The sequence below is a fragment of the Melanerpes formicivorus genome, unplaced genomic scaffold (assembly GCF_026170545.1).
Source record: "Melanerpes formicivorus ecotype bairdi unplaced genomic scaffold, bMelFor1.0.p_v2 SCAF_98, whole genome shotgun sequence".
Lineage (NCBI taxonomy): Eukaryota > Metazoa > Chordata > Aves > Piciformes > Picidae > Melanerpes > Melanerpes formicivorus.
In genome coordinates this window covers 1,861,655-1,884,543 of record NW_027142450.1, presented here as the reverse complement: position 1 = coordinate 1,884,543, position 22,889 = coordinate 1,861,655, and the positions used below count along the sequence as shown (strand labels likewise).

The following is a 22,889-nucleotide window of genomic DNA, read 5'->3' as shown; positions in this document are numbered from 1 at the left end:
CAGATCGGCGCGCCGGGCGAAATATCAGGCGCCGGCAGCTGCATCTGTTACGGTCACCCAGCAGGGAGAAGGCTGGTATCCACAGCACGCTACTCTCCCTGCCCAGGGTCCGGCGCCACAGCCTGGCCCGCAGGACCAGTTCCGCCCCCGCCCGCTGGCAGTGACGCATGCGCCGCGGCGGCGAGGGGCGAGGCTTCGGCCTGGCGCTGGCTCGAAGGCGGAAGCGACTGCGGCGGGAGGGGGCCTGTCGCCATGGCGACCGCCGCGGAGGGGCTGCCTGAGGCCAGCGCGCAGCCCGCCAAACGTAAGGGGCCGGGGCTAGGGCCAGGGTCGGGGTCGTCTCCAAGTTCGCCCCTTAGCCGCGTGATAGTGGCCGGGTCCTGCCAGGCTGCGGCCTGCGCGAGGCGCAAGGAAGAGTCGCTCGGCGGGGCGGCAGCTGCCCCGCGGTGGAAGGGCTTCGGCAGTGGGGTAGGAGCCGCGTGCGGGGCAGACCCGCGGTCACCTGTGTCGGCCGGCCGGCCGGCTGCTCCCCTGGAGTCGGTGGCTGCATCCCGCCTGGGGTTTACTCCTGTCGTGTGCCCATCACCCCCACAGCGCAGCCGCTTTAGCCGGCCAGAGCCGCGGGCGTCTGGACAGCCTTTTTGTTCAAGCCGTCAAAAACTGCCGACAAAGGAAAGATCAACATGTGTAGCCGAGGAGGCGCTAACTTCCTTCTGTGAAGAGAGAATTAGGGCAGGTTGTGGTAGAAATAGATTTGGAAAAGAAAAGTGGTTCTTGCTTCCCACAGGTGAGAATGTGTTATAGGCTGTGAAACGGATAAGGGATCTGTCCTGTTCGGAATCAATGGCTAGAAATAAACATCAGTAGCATTGCGCCCAAAGGCCCTCAAAAGCTCTCCCCATATTCCTTTCCTGCGATCTATGCGCAGGCAGGGGCTGGTATTTGCAAGTGCGGTCACCCCGGGTGCCTGTCCCTTAAGTACTGCCTGCAGTATTATTTTGATGCTACCTCAAGGAAACTGCTTAGGTTTATTACTCCTTAATCTAAACCTATATGGAAAGTAGGATCGTTTAATCTTTATGCTGTGTTTCTGTACCTGCTTTTACTTAATCCTGTGATGTCTGTGCCCTGTTTAGAGGACCCCGCTGTTGAAACAGCAGAGGAAGCTAAGGAGCCACCAGAGGCAGACATAAATGAACTCTGTAAAGACATGTTCAGCAAAATGTCCACATATTTAACAGGTGAACTGACAGGTAAGGCACTTGCAGTACTGACCTGCAAGTAAGTTTTTTGTTTCTTTTAATTTTCTTTTAAAGAAATCTGTTGTGTACTTTGTCAAAACTGTACCTGTTTAAAGCATACCTCTTAAGAGAGGCAGCTCAAGTCTTGCATGTTGCTGTACTACTAACAACACTGAGATTAGTCATATTAATGAAGTCCTAGAATATCACAAATATTTGTCAGAACAATTCAGCATGATCTCTGCAACATAACAAAAAATTCTTTTTAGTCTTGTGAAAGCTTGTACATGGAGAAAGAAAAGCAGTCTGGATTAAGAAGAATTAGAAGAGAAGCACAACTGCAAGTGTGCAGCTGTTTTGTTTCTGAGTGAAAGCAAGGATCATACACATAGTTTCAGACTTTTGTGCTTTAGAATAAACTGCTGTGCAAAGTGAACTACTCAGAAAGTTAGTGGATTCCATAGGCTCTGATTTGATTCTGCAGCACTACTGATTTGCATGGACTCAAGGGGTATATATTACAGATTACCAGTCTGGATTTGTGCTGTTAGTTTTGTAAACACAAGATCTTAACTGAAAGAATAAGACTAGAAATGTGAGGGCTTAGTCAGGCTCTAAAAATAAATAAATAAATATTGTAAATTAATAAGTATTCATCAGTCCAGTTGATTTTTACAATCCATAGAATGCCATCTCTCTTTTTGTAGAGCATTTTTCTAATACCTGTATTACCATCTACTTTAAAATCTTTTGTCCTCTTGAACAGTCTGCACCCAATTCAAACCACATTGTCTTAATTAAGATAAATTCTGTTCTTTTTAAGCCACCAGTGAAGACTACAAACTCTTGGAAAACATGAATAAGCTGACTAGCTTGAAGTACCTGGAAATGAAAGATATTGCTATAAACATCAGTAGAAATCTGAAGGATTTAAATCAAAAATGTAAGTGAACCAAATAAAGTAGAGGGATAATGAATGGTACATTTGTTTGGGGAATAAAGCATCAAGGAGTCAGTTCACGCTCCAAGAGGTGCTGAAGGAAAGAAGACTCACTGAAACAGGCAGAATGCTAGCCTTGTATATTTCTTTACAGCTATAGACTATGAGGATTAAGAAAACACATCTGAATGTGTCCTGTTTTACCTTTTTTTTTTTAATCTGATAGGAAATAAGACTTCTTCTGATTCATATTGTGTTGGTACTTGAGTCTAGCTAGTACTCTTACACATTTCATTCTTTACTGGAACATGTCTATCAGTATCACCACTTGATTGTTGGGACAGGGGAATAAAGGTGCTTCTAAACTGTTCTGCCTGAAGAATGTATTGGGAAATTCTTGTGTTTCAAGTGTGAGCTGTGTCTTGGAAGTGAATTACTGAGAACTGACAGATAGGATTTTTCTCCTTTTTTAAGATGCTGCTCTTCAGCCATATCTGGAACAAATCAACCTTATTGAGGAACAGGTTGCAGCTCTGGAGCAGGCAGCTTATAAATTGGATGCATATTCAAAAAAACTGGGTAACTATTGTGCCTTTACTGTTACTACCTAGCAGCATAGTGCATTGCAAGGGGATTTAAATGCAAAGCGCCTCTACTTAACAGGTGTGAGCTACAGTGTTGCCTGTGCTGCTTCTGAGCAGCAAACATTGTACATGAAATGCTAAGCATTGGGAAAAGATTGCCAGGTTATATGGAGGTGGTCTAGTACAGGTATTATTGAACTGTAGCTTATGCTGAGGCTTGTGTTCTCTTTTACAGTATGGACTGACCCAGATTTTAAAGGCAGATGTTTAATCCTTCAGATAGGGCAGTTTGTAAAGTTCTACCAGGCACCCAAGTCCCCTTGGCTTTAATACTAGATCTCTGACTTTAGCACCTGGTTCTTAAAACAAAAATTATTGTACCAGTATATTTGCCTAAATGCTTTAGTAAAAGGTTACCCTGAGTGATGCTGTAAATTAACTTGAATTTTAAGATACATGGTAGCTTACAGAATTCAAAGCTTTTACCCAATCCAGTCCTAAAATACTGCTATTTTTCCTTTTGCAGAAGCCAAGTACAAAAAACTGGAGAAACGATGAAATCACAACAGTCTTTAAGTTGGAGTTGGGCTGAGTCAGACTGATCTCAGTGTTTAAGTTGCACAACAGCAATTCTGTATGTTGACAAGAATTTTGTTACAGCTAACATCAAGACTGGTAAATTTTTCTATCTGTTGAATACACTAGGCTGTATTCAGACTTAAGGATGAACAATGTTTTCCCCTTCTCAAGAGGCTCTGCTGCCTCACTTGTTCTGCAGTGAAAAGTAGAAGCCTGTACACAACCTGTATGTTGATACTGGCTGGCTGTATGTTAGTTAGTCCTATGTCCCACACGAAGTGCTCTATCCAAGAAGAGCCCTCCATACCCTATAAGGACATTTCCACATAGTACTAACAGGACCTAAACTACATTTTTTTTTTTTCCCCTTAACTGAGCTCTACCTTGAGAAGATACCTGGGCCTTTGCAGTTATGAGCATGGTATTTAAAACAACTTGGTTTTGTATCCACTTTTATCTGTTTGAAATAAGAGAGACTAATTATTGTAAATTTGCAATAAAACAGCTTGCTGCAACTGTCTCTCTGGAATCTCAAATTCCTGTTGGAAAGATCATGTAAGTTGTCTTCTTGCTTTTTGTAAGGATCTGTTAACAAAGACAAGCTCCTTCCAGCTACTGGCAATCACAGAAGAGAATATGTTTTAAATCGTGTCAAGCATTCCTACAATTACATTCTTTGATTGTCCTGGACCTCAGGTGAAATTCCAAGAAGTTTTGTTTTGTCACATGCTTAGTTAACTTGTTAGAACCTTCATCTACTTTACCAATGAATTTTGATCCTAGTAGTTTCTGAGGAGGCACGCCCAGCACAAAAAGCTGCTTCTACACCAGATTAACAGTGTTCCAGACTGCTAATTTAGCAGAGCCTTTCTTAAGGAACAGGCACTCCCACTCCAAGTTTGGTTTTCTTTCCCCTGCACCTATTGACCCTGGGTAGTCCAAGCTGGCTTTCAAGTTGCAGTGTAGGATAGTACAAGTGCTGATGTAGGAAAGAAATAGTTCCTTCCTACAGGCAGTTTACAAGAATATCTAGTCAGGTGCCAGTGTGGTAAAGATCACAGAGCTGTCAGCGTATGGCCACTGTAAGTAGTCAAGATGGACACTTTTCCCTGGTGTTATTTAAAAGTAATGAAGCAGATGACCTTGAAGAGTCTTCACTGTCACTTTAAAGATAATGGCTTTCAAATGGAAAATAGTTTGAGAGGATTGTGTTCACTCTGAGGAAAGACCTTTCTTGGAATGGGCACCGTTAAAGACTGCAGTTAAGTCTCCCAGAGCTATCCAGACATTTGTATCTCTGTTGCTTTTACCTGTAGTTAGCTCACTGATCATTTTTCTAGCTGTGAAATAAAGTTAGACATTTTGGTATTGTTATCAAAGCAATATCCTCCAACCCAAGAGGAGGAGTTACTAACAGATGAGTTACCGTTTCTGTGTTGGCAGAAATTACACCATGTAGAGTAGCAGCCTGTTTTAAAATCTGATGGAGCACCATCTTCTCAGGATTCCTGGTGTATTTGCACTTCTGCTGGAAAAGAGGATCTAGCCAGCCAAATCTAAAATTTTCATGCCTAGAGACTGGCATTTGAATGACAGCCTGAGCAGTGGCCTCCTCCGTGATCTCTGATGCTGCAAAGTGGTCTGTCACAAGGTGACAATGTGAAAGTCCTGGTTCTCCAGTGTTCCATGCATCTGTAGGTTATACAGGAGCCAGATATGATCAGCTATTGTGGAGGAGAATGACAGATTTTTAGCTGTTTGAGGGTGTTCCTCAGAGCTTCTCTGTTTCCTGGACTAGTGAGGCTTTTCACTACAGCATGTAACACTTGCATGTGGATTAGAGCTAAGTCACTGATCCCTTGTCAGTCTACCCATTGGCCCCTACCCACCTCTAAGAACAGAAAAGTTACTGGCTCCTATAAAGTTGGAAATGGTTTTGTATAGATGGACATCACCAGCCACTGAAATGCTTACTGGGGCAGTTTTTCTAGGATTGAAACAAGACCAATGATCTTGCAGCATAGTGATCTCATTGATTTTCAGCTCTTTCTGGAAAGATGGTGCTAGAGGCACAGAGCAGATGTTGGCAGACAGAGTGATTATTCTTCCCTGCAGGCATACAGCTGGCCCTGCACTCTGGCTTGGTGCAGAGGCCAAAAATAAGGAGCAAAAGAGTTGTATCCCCAGGAATTACATTAGAGAGCTGGCTGTCTGCTGTCTGGAGAAATGTGCTCATCTCCATGTGATAAAAATGGTATCAAGCTCCAAGTGCCAGTGACTTGTCCTAGTGCATAGCAACAAGCCAAATAGGTTCTGCTCATGGCAGATAACCTGCAGATCAAGTACTGAACATGGACTTGGACATGGTCTGTGCTCTTAATGGTATCACAATGCAATTGCAAGTTCAGTCCCTTATTGGATATGGACCATGTGCTGGGAGCCTCAGTTGGAAACAAGACTCCATGGATCCAAGCTGAGTATGGAACTGGATGTATGGCAGCCCTACTCTGTCTTAAGATCAGTACCAGGTACTCTCCCTTTAACAGGTACTGTTTGCATTCTATTTGGGGTGCCAAAACTCATTCCATAGTAAGAAGGATTCAGTGTTGCTGATGTATAGCCTTGTGTATACTCATGAAGTGGGCAAGAACAGCACAGCTTTCCTCTCTGTTTTTACGTTTTCTAGCACTTCCAGCTGTCTTGGAACTGGTAAAGGGTAAAGTACCTTTTCATCTTGAGACCATGGGGAGGCATATAACAGTGAAGTTGTTTCAGGGGTGCTGGTCTTAAAAGCAGAGAAAATTATGTGCCTCGCACCTCTTAAGCATGGTTTAATGTGTCAAGCTTGTCCTGCAGCAGCAAGACTTTCCTTCCATAATGCATGCCTGGAGCATAGTATGTTGCCAAAGGTAGCTGTGGATATGACAGCAGATTGTAGCTGTGAGTAACACCACTCTGGGGAACATGTATACTAGTTGTAAGCTCTAATCAGCACTTACTAAGTCTCCAAAGCTATCTGAAAGCCGAGAATGCTGTCAGTGCCATGAAAAAAAATTGCATGATGCCCTCTAAAACACCATCCATGCAGCAGTTGTTAACAGTTATTGCTCCTCACCCCTGAAGGCCACAGCTTTCAGGAGGACTGAATTGCAGTGGGTAAGTAAATATGGTCACATGAAAGTAAAGTCATTGTATCTTATTCTTTCCATACTTGCCTCACATGGAGAATGCACAGTCTGCATGCATCTTCCTGGCCTGTCCCCCTCACCTCTTCACAGTCAGAGGCCTGCTGTCTGGTTTGTATGTTTGTAGCAAGGCAAAGGGCAGGCTAAAGCGTAGGTTTTAAATATATTCCAGTGACACTGCTGTCTGAGTCTGGTTCTGTAGAGCTGCTTGCATAGCCGTGTCTTGTTTTAAGCACAGGTGTATTTGATAGGTGTTTTGATGAAGTGATCCACTTACCACGTGCAGCCCAGTATGCATTTGGGAAATCTAGGAACCTGTGGCATTGGGGCATAGAAACTTTCACAGAAAAATAACAGGACATTTCTCTGCTCGTTGTCTTTCCTTGACAGCATTGCAGGAAGGCCACGAGGGGGAGATGTGTCAGCAGAGAAAAATTCCACAAGGTAAATCCGTGAAGGCAAAGACCAAATCTTGTTTCTGTTGAAAAAGCTGCTTCTCTGTGTATAGAAAATACAGTGCTATTTTTACACAAAAAAGATGAAAATCTCCAGGATACATGAGGATGGAAATCCTAGCCATGCATTGCCAGCAGCTGCTTAGTATTTTCACATAAGAGAGATAGGAAGTAACAAATCCTTTCACAAATTCTTGAGTACCCCACTTCCAGGAAGGAGAAACGGGAAGAGAACTTTGTGCCAGAGTGACTGTTGGAAGGAAAATTTTGAGACTGACTACCCAGCTGGCTAGAGGATTGTATGGCAGTAGCATCCCAATTACACCAAGACCTGACATCTGTGTCCCCAGTTCAGGGAAGAAGTGTCCAGCTCCAGAGAAGGACTTTTTTTTTTTCTGCCCCCTTAAGAGAGTTCTGCCCAGCTGCTCTAACAGCTTATTCTGAAGTCACTCAACTTTCAGACCGGTACTTTGTGGGGATGTCAGCAGTCTTCAGAATGGGTTTGTAAATCTTTAGTGAAAACTGTGATGAAGTCAACAGCTGAAAAGCAACTCTTTTAGAATGGAGTATATACTTTTTAACCTGGAACTCTATGTTCAATAGGAATGTTAAAAGATATCTAGTGGATGAAACACTAGAACAGGTTTCTAGAGAAGTGGTAGAAGCCCCATCCCTGGAAATATTCAAAATCAGGCAGCTTGGGGCTCTGAGCAACCTGTTCTAGTTAAAGATGTCCCTGCTCACTGCAGGGGGCTTGGACTAGACGACCTTTAAAAGTCCATTCTATGATTCTGTGATAATCAATGCAACATCCCATCAGAGCACAAGCATATAAGCAATAGTAATAGGCAGAAGAAAAGCATGCTATGAAAATATGACAGGCTTTATTAATGCAAGATTTGTTAATGTTTGTCCCTGCTTTCTGATAATATAGTAGAACAAGGTGGCTTTACAAAAGGTCACAAAGACTTAAAAATTAAACCAGTTCATTCAAGTTTGTTATCAGTCAGTGATTTTTCTTTCTAAGCTGTATGTTTAACTGAGGGGAAACAGTACCTACTATACCTACTGGCTAAGTTTGCACTGTTTTTACTGCAGGCTTTGTAAAGTGAGACTTCCAGGATGCAGCTTCAACCCTTCCTGATCCCACATCCCTGTTCCACATTGCAATGGATCCCCTGGGAGATAGTGTCCTTTTCTTGGTGGTTTGCATTGGCTGCCTCCTTTTCTATTCACTGTGGAGGAAGGTGTCTGAAACAGGGAAGCTGCCTCCTTAGCTATTTCCTTTGCTCCTCATAGGAAACAACTTCAGCTTTAGCTGCAGAACAACTTGCCTGAGGCAAGTAGATGTAACTTAGAGGCTGTGGGTTTGTGTGGTAAATTGTTTCAGCTCAATAAGTATGGTCCCATGTTCATAGTGTGTTATGCTTACTATGTACAGTGGTTTTGTATGAACCATATGTTGTGAAAGAAACTCTGATTGGCAAAGTTCTCCCCAAAGTTCTCCAGACAAACAGGTACTTTTCTGTGAGCTTTTCTCTAGTAGAGATGTTCTTTGGGGAGAGTAACTGAGAAGTTGGAACTGGGAAGAGTAATGTGTGTGCTTGCAGCCCACAAGGCCAATCATATCCTGGGCTGCATCAAAAGATGTGTGGCTGGCAGATCAGGTGAGGCAATTCTGCCACTTTGCTCTGGTGAGAGTACTGCATCCAGTTCAGGAGCCCTCAAGATAGGAAGGACATGGACCTGATGGAGCAGATCCAGAGGAGGACCAGGAAAATGATCAGGGGGTTGGAACACCCCTGCTGTGAAGACAGGCTGAGGGAGCTGGGGTTGTTCATCCTGGAGAAGAGGAGGGTCTGGGCAGACCTTCCAGTACCTGAAGGGAGATACAAGAAGGATGGAGAGAGACTGTTTACAAAGGCCTGCAGTGATAGGACAAGGGGCAATAGCTAGAAAAGAGCAGATTTAGATCGGATGTTAGTAAGAGGTTCTTTACTATGAGGGTGGTGGAACACTGGAGCAGGTTCCCCAGGAAGGTGGTTGGGACCCCATCCCTGGATATGTTTAAAGTGAGGCTTGACAGGGCTCTGTGCAGCCTGATCTAGTTAAGGATGCCCCTGGTGATGGCAGAGGGGCTTGGACTAAATGACCTTTGGAGATCTCCTCCAACCTACACCATTCTATGATTCAATGATTCCAGGACACAGCTTTAGCCCTGTCCTAATCTCAAAGCTCAGTGCATATCATGGTGCAGTTTTTGGAGCTTAATTGGTTTTTCTTGTTGATTTGCATTGATCACCTCCTTGACTTTTCAGCATGGAGGAATGTATCTGGAACAGCAAAGCTGTTCTAAGGCCGTTTGGTTTAGTCATGGCACAGCTGGAAAGGAAGTGTGGAGTGCTTTCTTCTTATCTGGTGAGAAGATTTGTGGCAGTGGTGTGCTTTGATACATATACATGTGTACTATATGTCTTTCTTTCATTCATATTTCCATGATTCTGTGATACTTGTGGCTTTTGCCTTTGCAATGCCATGCTGCAACTCGTGGTGTATCTGGCTTATTAATACTTGGAAAGGAAAGAAGTTGTGTCTGTTTCACATAAACAGTTACTGATATGGTAATAGAGTTGTTTCCTTTTCCCATGTAGCACAGATTCAGCTTTCCGTTTTTCCTGTAATCACTATAAATTATACATTACAAGGAATATGATCAAGTTGGGACTTGCCAGTCCTGTGTCTGCATATGAGCGCTTGACAACTCATGTAAACTCACTTTACACTTTTTAGCATGATTAGAATAGAATAAACCAGGTTGGAAGAGATCTTCAAGATCATTGTGTCCAACCTATCATCCACCACCGCCTAATCAACTAAACCATGCAACCAAGCACCCTATCAAGTCTCCTCCTAAACACCTCCCATGATGGTGACTCCACCACCTCCCTGGGCAGCGCAGTCCAATGGGCAATCACTCTTTCTGTGTAGAATTTCTTCCTAACATCCAGTCTGAACCTCCCCTGGTGCAGCTTGAGGCTGTGTCCTCTTGTTCTGGTGTTGGTTGCCTAGGAGAAGAGACCAGCCCCCACCTGTCTACAACCTCCCTTCAGGTAGTTGTAGAGAGCAATAACATCTCCCCTGAGCCTCCTCTTCTCCAGGCTAAGCAACCCCAGCTCCCTCAGCCAAATTGTAACATTGCTCTAATGAACTTTATGTGCATCATAAAATATGATGCAAACTGCTGTTCCTCTAGTCAGTGGCACTGGGGGGATTCTAGTATTATTTAATCTGTTCTCTTCTGCCACAATGGTCAGGTTTGTAATGACAGTTGGGGTTCTGGTAGGTGTCATAGGGTCAATATAGTCTTCTGCTATTGAGAGTGGAGGTTTTATAGGTCACTGGCTATCTCAGTCTTCAGGCCATAATACCTTTCATATAAAGTAATTAAATACGCTGTCAGACATATACAAGCCTTGTAAGACATTTGGGAATGTAACCTTTCTAAAGGCAGGTTTTTCACTAAAAGATGTTCTTCTAGGATCTCAGAAAAACAACAGTTCAGTGTACTACTTCTTTATTTTGCAATATAAATTTGTATTTCACAGGCCTTCATTATAATCACACAGGACATCTGCCCATTCATCACTAAAATCCATTCTCACCATAGGACACAATATGTATTGAGGCAAATATACAGTAGATGGTCATCTTCTGACAGAAAGAAAACCACTGTTACACGCTTTACAAACAGACCACAAGCAAACTGAAAATACAGAGGAGAGTCTGTGGAAACCCTGGGGTACGATTGCCTGCTCCTGCTGAGAGGAACAAATGATAGGGGACAGCGGCAAGAGTGCTCTTAGAGCACTAGTCTACATGCACTGACATGTCAGTATGCTAGGACCCCAATTAGGAACTTAAAGCTAGGTGAGGTAGGTGCAGAGGAGAGCCTGTCGAGAGCTGGCTGTAAGGATTGTGAAAGCACCACAGAATTTTCTCTCAATGAAGTATCAATCAAATGATCTGAGAGTTTCAGGCTCAACAGATTGTGAAATGGCTGTCTTTCAACCAGAACTTTTCATGAGGTTGGCAGCTGGCAGCTGGCTTCTTGTGGCTAACGTGGAAGAAAAGAGACCTCATAAGGTTGGGGAATATTTGCAAGGGTGGTGATTATTGGGGAAAGGTCAATGTCCTTGCGATCTGCAACAGATTTCAAAGTGAAGTTCTGCAGGATGGCTGTTAAAAATATGAATAATTCCATGCGGGCCAGACCTTCTCCTGCACAGACACGCTTTCCTGCAAGCAAAATGAAAAAACATGAGGTGACTGTAGTGTTTTATGGGTAACTTGTTTTAACCACTCTTCCATGAAAGTTCAGACGTCTCAGAATGGACAGGCAGTACTGCAGCATTTTGGGGAAGGAAATGAATGAAACCAGAGGCTGTCTATAATGATGAGAGTGCTCAGTGGGCAAAAGCAGTTTGAAGGCTTTGATTTCTTGTTTTGCAGCTTTTTGATGGTAAGTTTGGGGAGAGCAAAGTTGCTTGACTGAGTTGCACTTCATACATCTTTTCAAAAGCATTTGAGGAAATGTAGTGATTATTAAAAGAGGAAGTCAAATGAAACTCTAGTACAAGGGTTGGAGGTGCCCAGAAGTAACTAGCACCTCACCAGACATGACTGTACAGACCGTGGTGATGGAACCACTAAAATCTTCAGAGAGGTTCTAGGGCAGGATAGACCTAGGATCTGAAATAGAAAGAGGTCTTACCGGCAGAAAATGGCATGAAGTAGTCACTCCTTTTAAAGGTACCATCTGCATTCAGGAAGTGTCCTGGATCAAATTTTTCTGGATTTGGAAATTCCTTGTTATCATGTAGGATAGGATGCAGCATAGGGAATATCATAGTGCCCTAAATTAACAAAGAGAGGAGAAGAAAGTTAAAATGGAGACTTGTTACAGCAAAAGTGACATTAAGAAGTTCTCAGAACTGAACAGAGGGGTAGTCAAAGTTTAATCAGTTTAAAATGAGCAGTTCATGAATAAAAATATGTACTTTTGGTATGGCAGAGATATTTTAAAATGAATTTTAAGGGTAAGTCTGATTAGAGCATTTAATATTGCTTCCAAATAAATGAGAACTTTGCTTACATTTACATAAAAAGAAAGCAAGCTCTATCTCCCTTTTCACTTAGAGGATGAAGTGTAGTTGTCCTCTTTTTTTCCCCCTCCCCCCCCCAAATAAAAGGGGGGGGTTGGACTCAATAACTTCCAGAATCCCCTTCTAAGTATTCCAATTCTCTATCACATTTCAGTGGTTTTGAAAATAAATAAAATTTAACATCAATAAATAAGCAAACAAAAATAAGCTGAGTAGCACTCATCATTGCTTTCAAGAGATTATGATCTTTCTCAGACACAGTGGAACAGACCTTGGGGATAAAATAGTCTCTGAACTTGACGTCTTTGATCACAGCATGTGGGACATTCATTGGAAGGAAATCAATGAATCTCTGGATTTCATGGATCACAGCATCTGTGTAGGGCATCCGGCTCCGGTCTGCCATGGAGGGACTTCGTTCTCGGCCAATCACAGAGTCTATCTCTTTTTGAACTTTCTCTGTTAGGAAACAAATAAGTGTAGGATGGAGAAATCCCCCATCTGTCCACCTAAACCTCTCCTCATAATTACAGCAATTGCTTTTGGCACACCAGGTATATATAAATGTGCTTAGCACAAACATTTCCTTCCTGTGAGTAGAACTAAGACCAATACACATTTCTACAGTGCAAATACAGGTTTCCTTAGTTAGGAGACCATTGCTCCATGTGGTAGTAACAGGAATTGTCCACAATGATCCCATGATCTATTAAGTTTTCAATTCTTTATTTTTGCTTGTATTACCTGCTATCTCTGGGTATTTCTGAAGAATCAGAATTCCATATCTCAGTGTGATGCTGGTAGTCCCTGTTCCCGCAAAGAACAAGTCAAGTGTGGTTTGGCTCAAGGACTTAATGGTGAATTCTGAGTGAGCATTTCCTTTCTCCTGGAAGGCAGAATGTTTTGAATGACAAAGCTAAGGAGCTCAAAAAACCCCAGAATTCATGATATTGGAATCATTGGAATGGGCTGCCCAGGAAGGTGGTGGAGTCACCATCCCTGGAGATGTTCAGGAGGGGATTGGACATGGCACTTGGTGCCATGGTCTAGTCATGAGGTCTGTGGTGACAGGTTGGACTCAATGATCTTTGAGGTCTCTTCCAACCTTAGTGATACTGTGATATTTTCATTAAGTAATACTATGAACCTTCTTGAACATGGTAAAAGCATTGAATTACATCAACCAGACTGGTCATCAGTTTTCCTAACTTGGGCTAGTGCTGCTAATTCTGTGTTAAAAATCCTCAATAGGAAAATGGGGAGGTAAGAATAGGATAGGATAGGATAGGATAGAACTAATCAGGTTGGAAAAGACCTTTGAGATCATCAAGTCCAACCTATCACCCAACACCATGTAATCAGCTAAACCATGGCACCAAGTGCCTCATCCAGTCTCCTTTTAAACACTTCCAGTGATGGTGAATCCACCACCTCCCTGGCCAGTTGACATGCTAAGAAAAGCAAGTTGCCCTCTGTATTTGCAAAGGCCCTCACAACTGTGCCATACCACAACTGAAAGAAGCTGGGATTCAAGCAGTGGTTTTCTTATAATACAATAAATCTCTTGCCCTTGCATTACCTGTTCCATTTTTTTAAGGAAAGCATCAATAAAGTCTCGAGGACAAGTGGGATCCAGGGTTTTCTGGTGTTCTGCTATGATTTCCAAAACAAAGCGATTAACTGTTTCAGTATTTTCTATCAATTTCTGATGAGGCCCAGGTATGTGGTCCATGAGAGTTGGGAAGAAATTGTATAGCTGTAAAAATGAAATAGTGGAAAAAGCACATTCTGATTGGTGTGGGTACAATAAAGTCTTCTAAGTGCAACTATGAGAATGAGGCAATTAAACTGATTTGGATTATTATCCAATTAGATGTAAATGCCTTTACATTTTAGCTGTATTCAGGGATAGACTTCACTTGAACAACTTTTGCAGTGATATCCTTTGGCTATACACTGGCAATTCCACAAGGTTAAGAAAAAAGAATGTGAATTGGTTATTTAACTGCCTTGTGGGATTTCAGGAAATGTCTCCAAATTCATCAAAATCAATAACATGAATAAATAAATGTTCATTAATTAAATGGTTTATTTATTAACAAAATTCTTCAGTAAAACAATGCTCTGCATACCTGTATATGTGTAGAGTTCTGGAGATGGTTATTTTCTTCTAGCAAATCAACTAAAGTTAGGAATTTTTTGTCCTCATAGTCAAACCGATCCCCAAAGATGACAGAACAGATGATATTGGAAACAGCGTGGATTATGAAGTTGCCAGGGTTGAAGGGTCGCTCTGCAACAACAAAAATGGTATTTTTCTTGCAACATTATAGGCATCTCCTCCTCTTACACTACAAGCTTTACATCTCTTGAGACCTGGAGTTTTGCATGCCTTGAAAGGATGGTGAAGGGCTCATCCAATTTATTCTTATCTATCTAGTTGAAGTGAACTAGTTTTCCATGTATGACTGGAATGTGGTTATGGATGACCGTGTACGTTTCAGGAAGCACAAGACTGACAAGGCAAGGTGGTGGAGTTGCTCCCTTTCCCTGAATAAGCAACTGGAATGTGTTTAGCTTAACCCAGGGAGAGATGATAGAAGCATTGAAAGCTTATGGGTAAGAGAGAAGGGACATACAAACATGGATGATATGGTTATGGGTGTTTACTACACACCACTGAACCAGGAGGAAGCTATTGATGAGACCTTCTATGGGCAGCTGGAAGTAGCCTCAAGATCAAGTGCCTTGGTGCTCATGAGCACCACTCTGATATTAGTTGGAAAGATCGCACAGCCAAGCACAAACAGTCCAGAAGGTTCCTGCAGTGCACTGATGACTGCAAGTAGTTGGAGAACCAAAAAGGAGAAGTGCAATGCTGGACCTGGTGTTAACAAAGAAAGACTGGTTGTAGATATTAAGGTTGGGGGTAATCTTGGTTGCAGTGACCATGATATGTTAGAATTTAATATGAGTAGACAAAGAAGCAGGGTGATAAGTAAAATTTCAACCCTGGACTTTTAAAAGGGGAAACTTTCCACTCTTCAAGACTCTACTTAGAACCATCTAGAAGGCTAGGGCTCTGAAAGGAAGGGGAGGTCAAAGAGAGCTGGTTAATATTCAAACATTACTTCGTCCAAGCTCAAGAGAAATGTATTTGCTTGAAATAAAAAATCAAGTAAGGCAGGCAGAAGACTGCATGGATAAGCAAGGAACTTTTAGTAAAAGTCAAAAAGAAAAAGGAGGCTTACAGTATGTGGAAAAAAGAAAAAGGAGCCTTACAGTATGTGGAAAAAAGAACTAGTCAATTGGGAGGATTATAGAGAGACAACCAGAGAATGTAGAGATGCAGCAAGGAAGGCCAAGGCCCTCCTGGAACTGAGTCTTGCCAGAGGAGTGAAAGAGAACAAGAAGAGTGTTTTCAAATACATCAATGACAAAAGGAAGAGCAGGCAAAAAATGTGCCCACTACTGAATGATATGGGAGACATTGTAACTGATGATGTAGAGATGGCAGAGTTGCTGAATGCCTTCCTTGCCTCAGTCTTTACTCCTAAGACCAGCCCTCAGGAACCTCAGTCTCTAGAAGCAAGGGAGCAGAACTGGGGAGATGTGGACATTCTGCTGGTCAGTGAGGATTGGGTTAGAGATCTCTTATACCAGCTGAAAACAAACAAGTCCATGGGCCCCGATGGGGTGCATCCATGAGTGCTGAGAGAGGTGGCTGATACTGTTGCTGAGCCTCTCTCCATCATCTTTGAAAAGTCATGGAGAACAGGAGAGGTGCCTGATGACTGGAAGAAAGCAAATGTCACTCCAGTCTTCAAAAAAGTCAAGAAAGAGGACCCAGGTAACTACAGACCAGTCAGCCTCACCTACATCCTCCATCCCTGGAAAGATACTTTAGACTAGACTAGAACAGAATAGAATAGAATAGAATAAACCAGGTTGGAAGAGACCTTCAAGATCATTGTGTCCAACCTATCATCCAACACTGCCTAATCAACTAAACCATGCAACCAAGCACCCTATCAAGTCTCCTCCTAAACACCTCCCATGATGGTGACTCCACCACCTCCCTGGGCAGCATATTCCAATGGGCAATCACTCTTTCTGTGTAGAATTTCTTCCTAACATCCAGTCTGAACCTCCCCTGGTGCAGCTTGAGGCTGTGTCCTCTTGTTCTGGTGTTGGTTGCCTAGGAGAAGAGACCAGCCCCCATCTGTCTACAACCTTCCTTCAGGTAGTTGTAGAGAGCAATAACATCTCCCCTGAGCCTCCTCTTCTCCAGGCTGAGCAGCCCCAGCTGGTGGAGCAGTTCATGCTGGATGTCATCTCTAACCACATGGAAGACAAGAAGGTTACCAGGAGTAGCCAACATAGATTTACCAAGGGGAGATCCTGTCTGACTAATCTGATAGCCTTCTCTTGAGGTCCCTTCCAACCTCTAATGTACTGTGATACTGTGTGAATCCTCTTAGTGTCTCTTTTATCCTGTTCTCAGCAGAACACTGGTCTGAGTGCCTTCATTCCTCTCCAGATGACACATGCCTGTCTGCCCTATAGACTGTTTATTAGCAACGGCCTAAAGATTGCCACAGAAATCCAATTTAATCATAAAGACTTTGAGCTATGTCACTTGGTTATTACACCTGTTTATGAACTGTATTAGCACAGCCTCAGTTGGATAACCCTCTTCTAAGGGTTTGAATGATTCTGCCTAGCTTTGATAACACAGCTGCATAAGCTTCTAAGCTTCTATAGCATGAGAAAAAAAGCAAGGTTTGACCCAAGAAAGAAAGGAAAGGTATCATTCCAGACAGTGATAGAGTGCATCTCAGGGCTTCAAGAGAAGAAATAACAACACAAAAAGGTATAAAATACTAAAAGAAAAACAAGAAGTCACACAATGGTAACTTGTCATCATTGAGGAATAGCCTGTTCCAAGGACAAATGGCATAATCCCTTCTCTGTCTGACTGATAGCTTCCTGACCATTGAAGACTCAGCAGATGTCTCATCAGCGGCGGGGAGTATATTAATGCTGAGCTTAGTAGATAACAACTCCTAGCTATTTATTAATTGCATTAAGAGTAAGCAATGGCTTTGTACTTTTCAGTTTTATGTAGCTTGCTTACAAAACCTTTTAATACATCATAAACGATGCCATAACAAGGTGAGCTAAAGATGGAGGCTTGCAGTAGGACATCATGGTAGTGAAAGAAGGAGAGCAATGCAGGTAGGAGAGTGTTTCTTCTGTTTGTTGCAGGAATGCTTATCAATGAAGCCAGACTGAATTTTGTAGTGACTCATGGGAAACAGCAATACTTCAGCACTATTTCAGATCCATCTTCCCTCCTTGAAGAATAAGCCCACACTGAAAAGGAAAGTACTTAGAAGTAACATTCTTCTATACTACTAAAAGATGGCTTTATAGGTTGCATGTAGATTTGGTGAAGCAGCCCTAAAGCACTCCTTGTTCCATTGCAGATACACATGGTGCCCTAGCAAGGCATGAAGTCCATATCCTACCTTTTGTGTTTCTGATCCTCTCCACCAAAAAACGGGCTTCCTCCTGGATTCGCTCCTCAACGCCCTTCTTCCCCATCCCAAAATCTCGCAGGGTGGTGAGTGTAAACCGTCGGAGCTGCCTCCAGGTCTCCCCATTGCTGGTCACAACACCTGCCACAGGAAGGAAAAATAGATTTCTGTGAGAAAAAAAGTTTTAGGGTGTTTTTTTTTCCCTCCCCTGAATGGGAGCTACACATTAAGTACTCAACATGCAAAAACAGACACTCTTCTGTGGAGTTACACTGCAATTGCTAAATGCCCCAAACCATAACTTCTCTGCAGTTCTGAAGGTGACAAATCTGATCCCTCTGCCACAACACTTTAAGTAAGACTGAGTTTATTTGCAGTATAAGAAAAACTATGTTAGGGTGCAAATAAGATGGTAACGCTAATACTGGATTGATCTTGGCCACAAGCACATGGCCTTTGCACCGACATAACTGCTCAAGTTTTCTGCTATTCACCTTCACACAGCATATTGTTATTAACAACACCATTAATAATGTAATATAGTACCATGGAATTGGTAGTATTTACCCAGATAAATGCCATGCTGGGAACTGCCCTGGTGTCCTGCTCAGGGACTAATCTTCAATGTGGCCTTCAATAGGGCAGCCTATATTATCTTGTCTTTGTTGTGCTGTGGATTTACCTTTTCCTGGCTCCTTACCTGTAAGTATGTTGTCAATATTTTCACAAAAGGAAAAATGAATGTAAGATCTTAGGGGAACATTTAATGATGAAAATTTTAGCCAGGATTTGAAGCATGCTGAAAATAGAAAGGCACTCATTGAAGCCAGTCTAGGACCTTAAACAGTTCTCCAGGGGTCCAATTTACTCAGAAGTTCAAGCAATGAGTTCAGTCTGTTATTGCTACTTTGTATGCATGAAAGTAGTAAATGAAATCCACCATTCCCTCCACCCTTGACATCTCAGCTGTGTTCCTGAAGCACTGAAAGCATCAGCTTTGTATGTTAACATTATGAGGGATGTACCTGTGTCTTGGAAGAGTTTTTTAATCAGTGGTAGACTGCCTCTTCCACTGAAGTTTTCTGCCTGATCAATCAGAGCTTCTTTCACAACATCATAGCCATATAGCACCACAACTTTTTGTGGGCCTAAATCTACCGTGAAGACAGGACCATACTTCTTGCTGAGCTGTAGGAAAGAGCAAAGTGTCTGAATGTTACTCATGAGAAAAGAAATTTGTAGCAGAGAGATCTGAGAGGTGATGTGCCATTGTCCCACCCTCACTGAGACGTTGTATTGATTAGCAGCCATGCAGAGATCTTTCAAAAGTGAACTGCAGCTAGGGGAAGAAGGAATTGTATAAGAAATAAGAGATGTAACTGGAAATGTTGAGGTTTCAAGTCTGAAACCAAGAAAACAAAATATTATTCGAGAGTTGGCAAAAGAGTTCTGCTTTTCTACCAGGAACATTGAAGAACAATTTACAATGGCTCAAAAAGCAATTACATAGAGTGTGGAAGCAACTGCCCAAAGTGTTAAGTCTAAAATCTCCTGGGCCACATATCTCTGGAAACTGCACAAGTATATGAGATGAGGGTCACTGACCCCTTGCACACTAATCACACGCTCTTTCCCAAGCATCTGCTCTTAACTACAGTTACAGGAAGGTTCTTGAGCTACTTGGTCCAACCTGAAACACTTCTTCTCATGCTCACTTTTAAAGACCAAAGGATCTACAGTCCCAGAATTTTTATTTTGATTTATTTTTTTCATAGTGGGAAATGGAACCACCTAGTGCTCTGAAACAAAGCAGAGTAGCAGAATGCCTGAGGGTGCTCATGATCCTATGTGTTCATGAGCACCACAGCATAAAGGGGCTCGTGGGGGTATGTCTGCGTCTGAACAGGCAACCCAGCTGAACTCCCTCCACCTATCCCCTCCCAGGCCTTGTTCACACAGGGTTCTTTTGACAAGATGAGTGACAACAGTCAGGGAAAGGCATGGACAGCACAATTCACCTCCAAACTGTTTCGCTTCTATCCCTTCACTCGTTACTTCTGCTCACAGGATGTCCTACCTACCTTCTAGGGAGCAGAAGCAGCAAAATGGAGAAAGGGCCAGGTTGCGTTGACAGCATGGACACAGGAGGATAGTGAATACTGCAGTAGCATTAGTGTCTTGATGGCAAATCTACTGCAAGAACTCAGAGGGAGAAAAAGAGTGTACCAACTTTGGAGAAGGGGGCAGGTGACCCAGGAAGCATTTAAGGATATTGCAAGGTCATGTAGAAAGAGAAGTAGATTAAAAGCTCAGTTTGAACTTAATCTGGCCAGTTGCATCAAGAATAATGAAAAGTGCTTTTATAAATACATTAATAACAAAAGGAGGGGCAGGGAAAATCTTCATTCCTTGTTGGACAAAGGAGGGAACGTAGTAACAGAAGGTAAAGAAAAGGCTGAGGTAATGAACACCTTCTTTGCCTCAGTCTCTAACAGAAAGACTGACTATCCCCAGAGCAGCTAGGCTCTTGAGTTGGTAGATAGGGATGGGGAGCAGAATATCCCTCCTGTAAGGAAGTAGTTAGTGACCTGCAGAGCCACTCAGACCCTAACAATCCTATGGGTCCAGATAGGATTCATCCTAGGGTGCTTAGGGAGCTGGCTTAAGAGTTGGCTAAGCTGCTCTGCATCATTTATCACCAGTCCTGGCTAACCAGGGAGGTCCCGCATGACTGGAGGTTGGTCAATGGGACACCCATCCACAAGAAGGGCCAGAAGTAGGATCCAGAAAATTATAGACCTGTCAGCCTGACCTCAGTACCTGGCAAGATTGTGGAGCAGATCATCCTGAGTGCATTGAGCAGCATGTACAAGAAAATCAGGGAATCAGGCCCAACCAACATGGGTTTTGGAAAGGAAGGTCCTGCTTAACCAATCTGATCTCATTCTATGACTGGGTGGCCCACCTGGTAGATGAGGGGGAGGCTGTGGTCGAGCTAGGCTTCAGCAAAGCCTTTGACACAGTCTCCCCCACAGCATTCTCCTGGAAAAGCTGGCAGTCCATAGCTTGGACGGGTGCACCCTTTGCTGGGTTAAAAACTGGCTGGATATCCAAGCACAGAGAGTGGTTGTGAATGGTGCAGCATCCACTCGGTGTCCAGTGACCAGTGATGTCCCCCAGGGATCAGTACTGGGCCCAGTTCTATTCAACATCTTTATCAATGACTTGTTTGAGGGGATTTAGTCAACTGTTAGTAAATTTGCAGATGACACCAAGTTGGGAGGGAGTGTGGATCTCCTGGAGGGTAGGAGGATGCTGCAGAGGGACCTGGACAGGCTGGGTCAGTGGGCTGAGGCCAAAGGGCTGAGATTCAGAAAGGCCAAGTGCAGGGTCCTGCACTTTGGCCACAATAACTCCATGCAACAGTACAGGCTGGGGGATGAGGGGCTGGAGAGCGGCCAGGCTGAGAGGGATGTGGGAGTGCTGGTTGACAGCAGCTGAACATGAGCCAGCAGTGTGCCCAGGGGATATGAAAGGCCAATGGCATCTTGGCCTGTATCAGGAACAGTGTGGCCAGCAGGACTAGGGATGTAGTTCTGCCCCTGTACTACGCACTGGTGATGCCTCACCTCGAGTACTCTGTGTGGTTGTGGCCATTTCGGGAAGGATATTGAGGTGCTGGAGTGGGTCCAGAGAAGAGTGACAAGACTGGTGAGGGGGCTGGAGAGAAAGTGATAAGAGGAAAGGCTGAGGGAGCTGGGATTGTTCAGCCTGGAGAAGAGGAGACAAGTACCTAAAAGGAAGTTGTAGTCAGGTGGGGGTTGAGCTCTTCTCCCAGACAACTAGTGACAGGACAAGATGGCATAGTATGAAGCTGCACCCGGGGAGATTTAAGTTAGATATTGGGAAGCATGTCCTCACAGAAAGGGTGATTAGGCTCTGACATGGACTGCTCAGGAAGGTGGTGGAGGCGCCATCATTGGAGGTCTTTAAGAAAAGATTGGATGTGGCACTTGGTGGCATGGTTTGGCTGATGCCGTGGTGTGAGGTCATAGGCTGGACTTGATGATCTCAGAGGTCTTTTCCAGCCTCAATAATTCTGTGATTCAAATTACAGTACTACTATCAGGTCAGCACAGCATTCATCATTGGTGTGATTATTGCAAATATATAGACTTACACTTGCAATATATAGACTATAGAGATTATTACAATACATAGACTTCAGAAGTATGTATTTCTGAGAAACCTTTTGTTTGCGCTTGAGTCTGACACTTGATCAATGGAAATTAAGTTTGTGGATTAAGCTGAGAAAGTGTAGACCAGACTTAGTTTCATATGCAATGAAGACAACACAGGAAAGAAGAGAGAGTGCTTTACCTCCTTCAAGCTTTCAGGCAAGTTCCGTGGGTTCAGCTGGAGCATGCTTCCAAGAATGGGTAATGTGATGGGACCTGGAGGCATCTTCCCTTTTTGTGATCTGCTCCATGTGGCAATGAGAAGGCATGAGATGCAAACCAGCAAGAAAATAGTGGTCGCTCCCAGGAGCTCCATGGTGGGCTCAGGAAGAGAAGTGTCAGAAGAGCCTGATGTTGGATATGTAAATCCATGCTTATTTATATACTGTTATACCAAAGCACATGGATGAAATTAGCCAATGGTACATTCCTATTCCTGATGAGACATGAGATTACTTATTAATCTGCTCAAGATAAGAATGAGCAAACTAGGGATGAAGTCCTTGTTTGCATACTGATTATTTACTTCTCTGGGTTGCGTTCTTTTGGATAACCATTCATATAGGACAAAAGGAATCACATTGCAATGCTGTCAAAAAAACTCAAAACACAGAAGGATTTAGAGTCTAGCCACTGCATGTATACTTAAACGCTTGTTGTTTGCCGTCTTGTGTAGATTGACATCTGCCAGCCCCTCTAGTATCTGAGTACAGTTGAAGCGAGGTGGTATGGTTGCAAAAGGGCATCATATACCAATTTTTTCCTAGGCATTTAATCGCCTTTCCTGGAATAAAATTATGTAATAGTACCCAAGTCACACACACAGATTTTGAAGAATATTCTCAGTTTACCCTAATCTGATATTTTAACCCCACAAACCATAGTGTCTACAGCATTTGCATTGTCACAAGTTCTCTCCAAACCACAAATACCTTCAGCAAGCTGCAATCTCCTTTCTGATGTTT

The 22,889-nt window shown here is 43.2% G+C and overlaps 2 protein-coding genes and 1 long non-coding RNA gene across 4 annotated transcripts; 2 read left to right on the top strand and 1 right to left on the bottom strand.

The window, feature by feature from the left end:
* Nucleotides 1-177: 177 nt before the first annotated feature.
* BLOC1S2 (biogenesis of lysosomal organelles complex 1 subunit 2) lies at nucleotides 178-3,859 on the top strand. Of its 2 annotated transcripts, none has more exons than XM_068166183.1 (5): nucleotides 178-304; nucleotides 1,137-1,253; nucleotides 2,065-2,184; nucleotides 2,656-2,760; nucleotides 3,292-3,859. In XM_068166183.1, the coding sequence occupies exons 1-5, from the start codon at nucleotides 253-255 to the stop codon at nucleotides 3,321-3,323; spliced, it is 426 nt and encodes a 141-aa protein (XP_068022284.1). In that variant the 5' UTR covers nucleotides 178-252; the 3' UTR covers nucleotides 3,324-3,859. The 2 variants fall into 2 exon arrangements, with proteins under 2 accessions (XP_068022284.1, XP_068022285.1); XM_068166184.1 differs by lacking the exon at nucleotides 178-304 and adding an exon at nucleotides 589-787.
* Nucleotides 3,860-5,736: 1,877 nt separating this feature from the next.
* LOC137455406 (uncharacterized) lies at nucleotides 5,737-17,720 on the top strand. The gene is made up of 3 exons (XR_010990819.1): nucleotides 5,737-5,890; nucleotides 6,920-6,973; nucleotides 17,636-17,720. It is a non-coding gene; the product is annotated as an uncharacterized lncRNA (long non-coding RNA).
* Nucleotides 10,542-22,279, bottom strand: LOC137455405 (cytochrome P450 2H1-like). The gene is made up of 9 exons (XM_068166173.1): nucleotides 22,067-22,279; nucleotides 18,712-18,874; nucleotides 17,678-17,827; nucleotides 14,279-14,439; nucleotides 13,726-13,902; nucleotides 12,891-13,032; nucleotides 12,418-12,605; nucleotides 11,756-11,897; nucleotides 10,542-11,280 (listed from the first exon to the last, which is right to left on the bottom strand). Exons 1-9 carry the CDS (start codon nucleotides 22,238-22,240, stop codon nucleotides 11,099-11,101), a joined length of 1,479 nt encoding a protein of 492 aa, XP_068022274.1. The 5' UTR covers nucleotides 22,241-22,279; the 3' UTR covers nucleotides 10,542-11,098.
* Nucleotides 22,280-22,889: the final 610 nt, after the last annotated feature.

What these genes read in the sequence shown, in the direction of transcription:
- BLOC1S2 (XM_068166183.1), top strand. Translation starts at nt 253, where the DNA reads ATGGCGACCGCCGCGGAGGGGCTGCCTGAGGCCAGCGCGCAGCCCGCC. An exon ending in TTTAACAGGTGAACTGACAG is followed by an intron (nt 1,254 to 2,064) that starts GTAAGGCACTTG and finishes GTTCTTTTTAAG; the next exon opens with CCACCAGTGAAGACTACAAA. An exon ending in GAAGGATTTAAATCAAAAAT is followed by an intron (nt 2,185 to 2,655) that starts GTAAGTGAACCA and finishes TCCTTTTTTAAG; the next exon opens with ATGCTGCTCTTCAGCCATAT.
- LOC137455405 (XM_068166173.1), bottom strand. Translation starts at nt 22,240, where the DNA reads ATGGAGCTCCTGGGAGCGACCACTATTTTCTTGCTGGTTTGCATCTCA. An exon ending in GAGGATCAGAAACACAAAAG is followed by an intron (nt 14,440 to 17,677) that starts GTAGGATATGGA and finishes TTGTTGTTGCAG; the next exon opens with AGCGACCCTTCAACCCTGGC. An exon ending in CTTCATGCCATTTTCTGCCG is followed by an intron (nt 11,281 to 11,755) that starts GTAAGACCTCTT and finishes TTTTGCTTGCAG; the next exon opens with GAAAGCGTGTCTGTGCAGGA.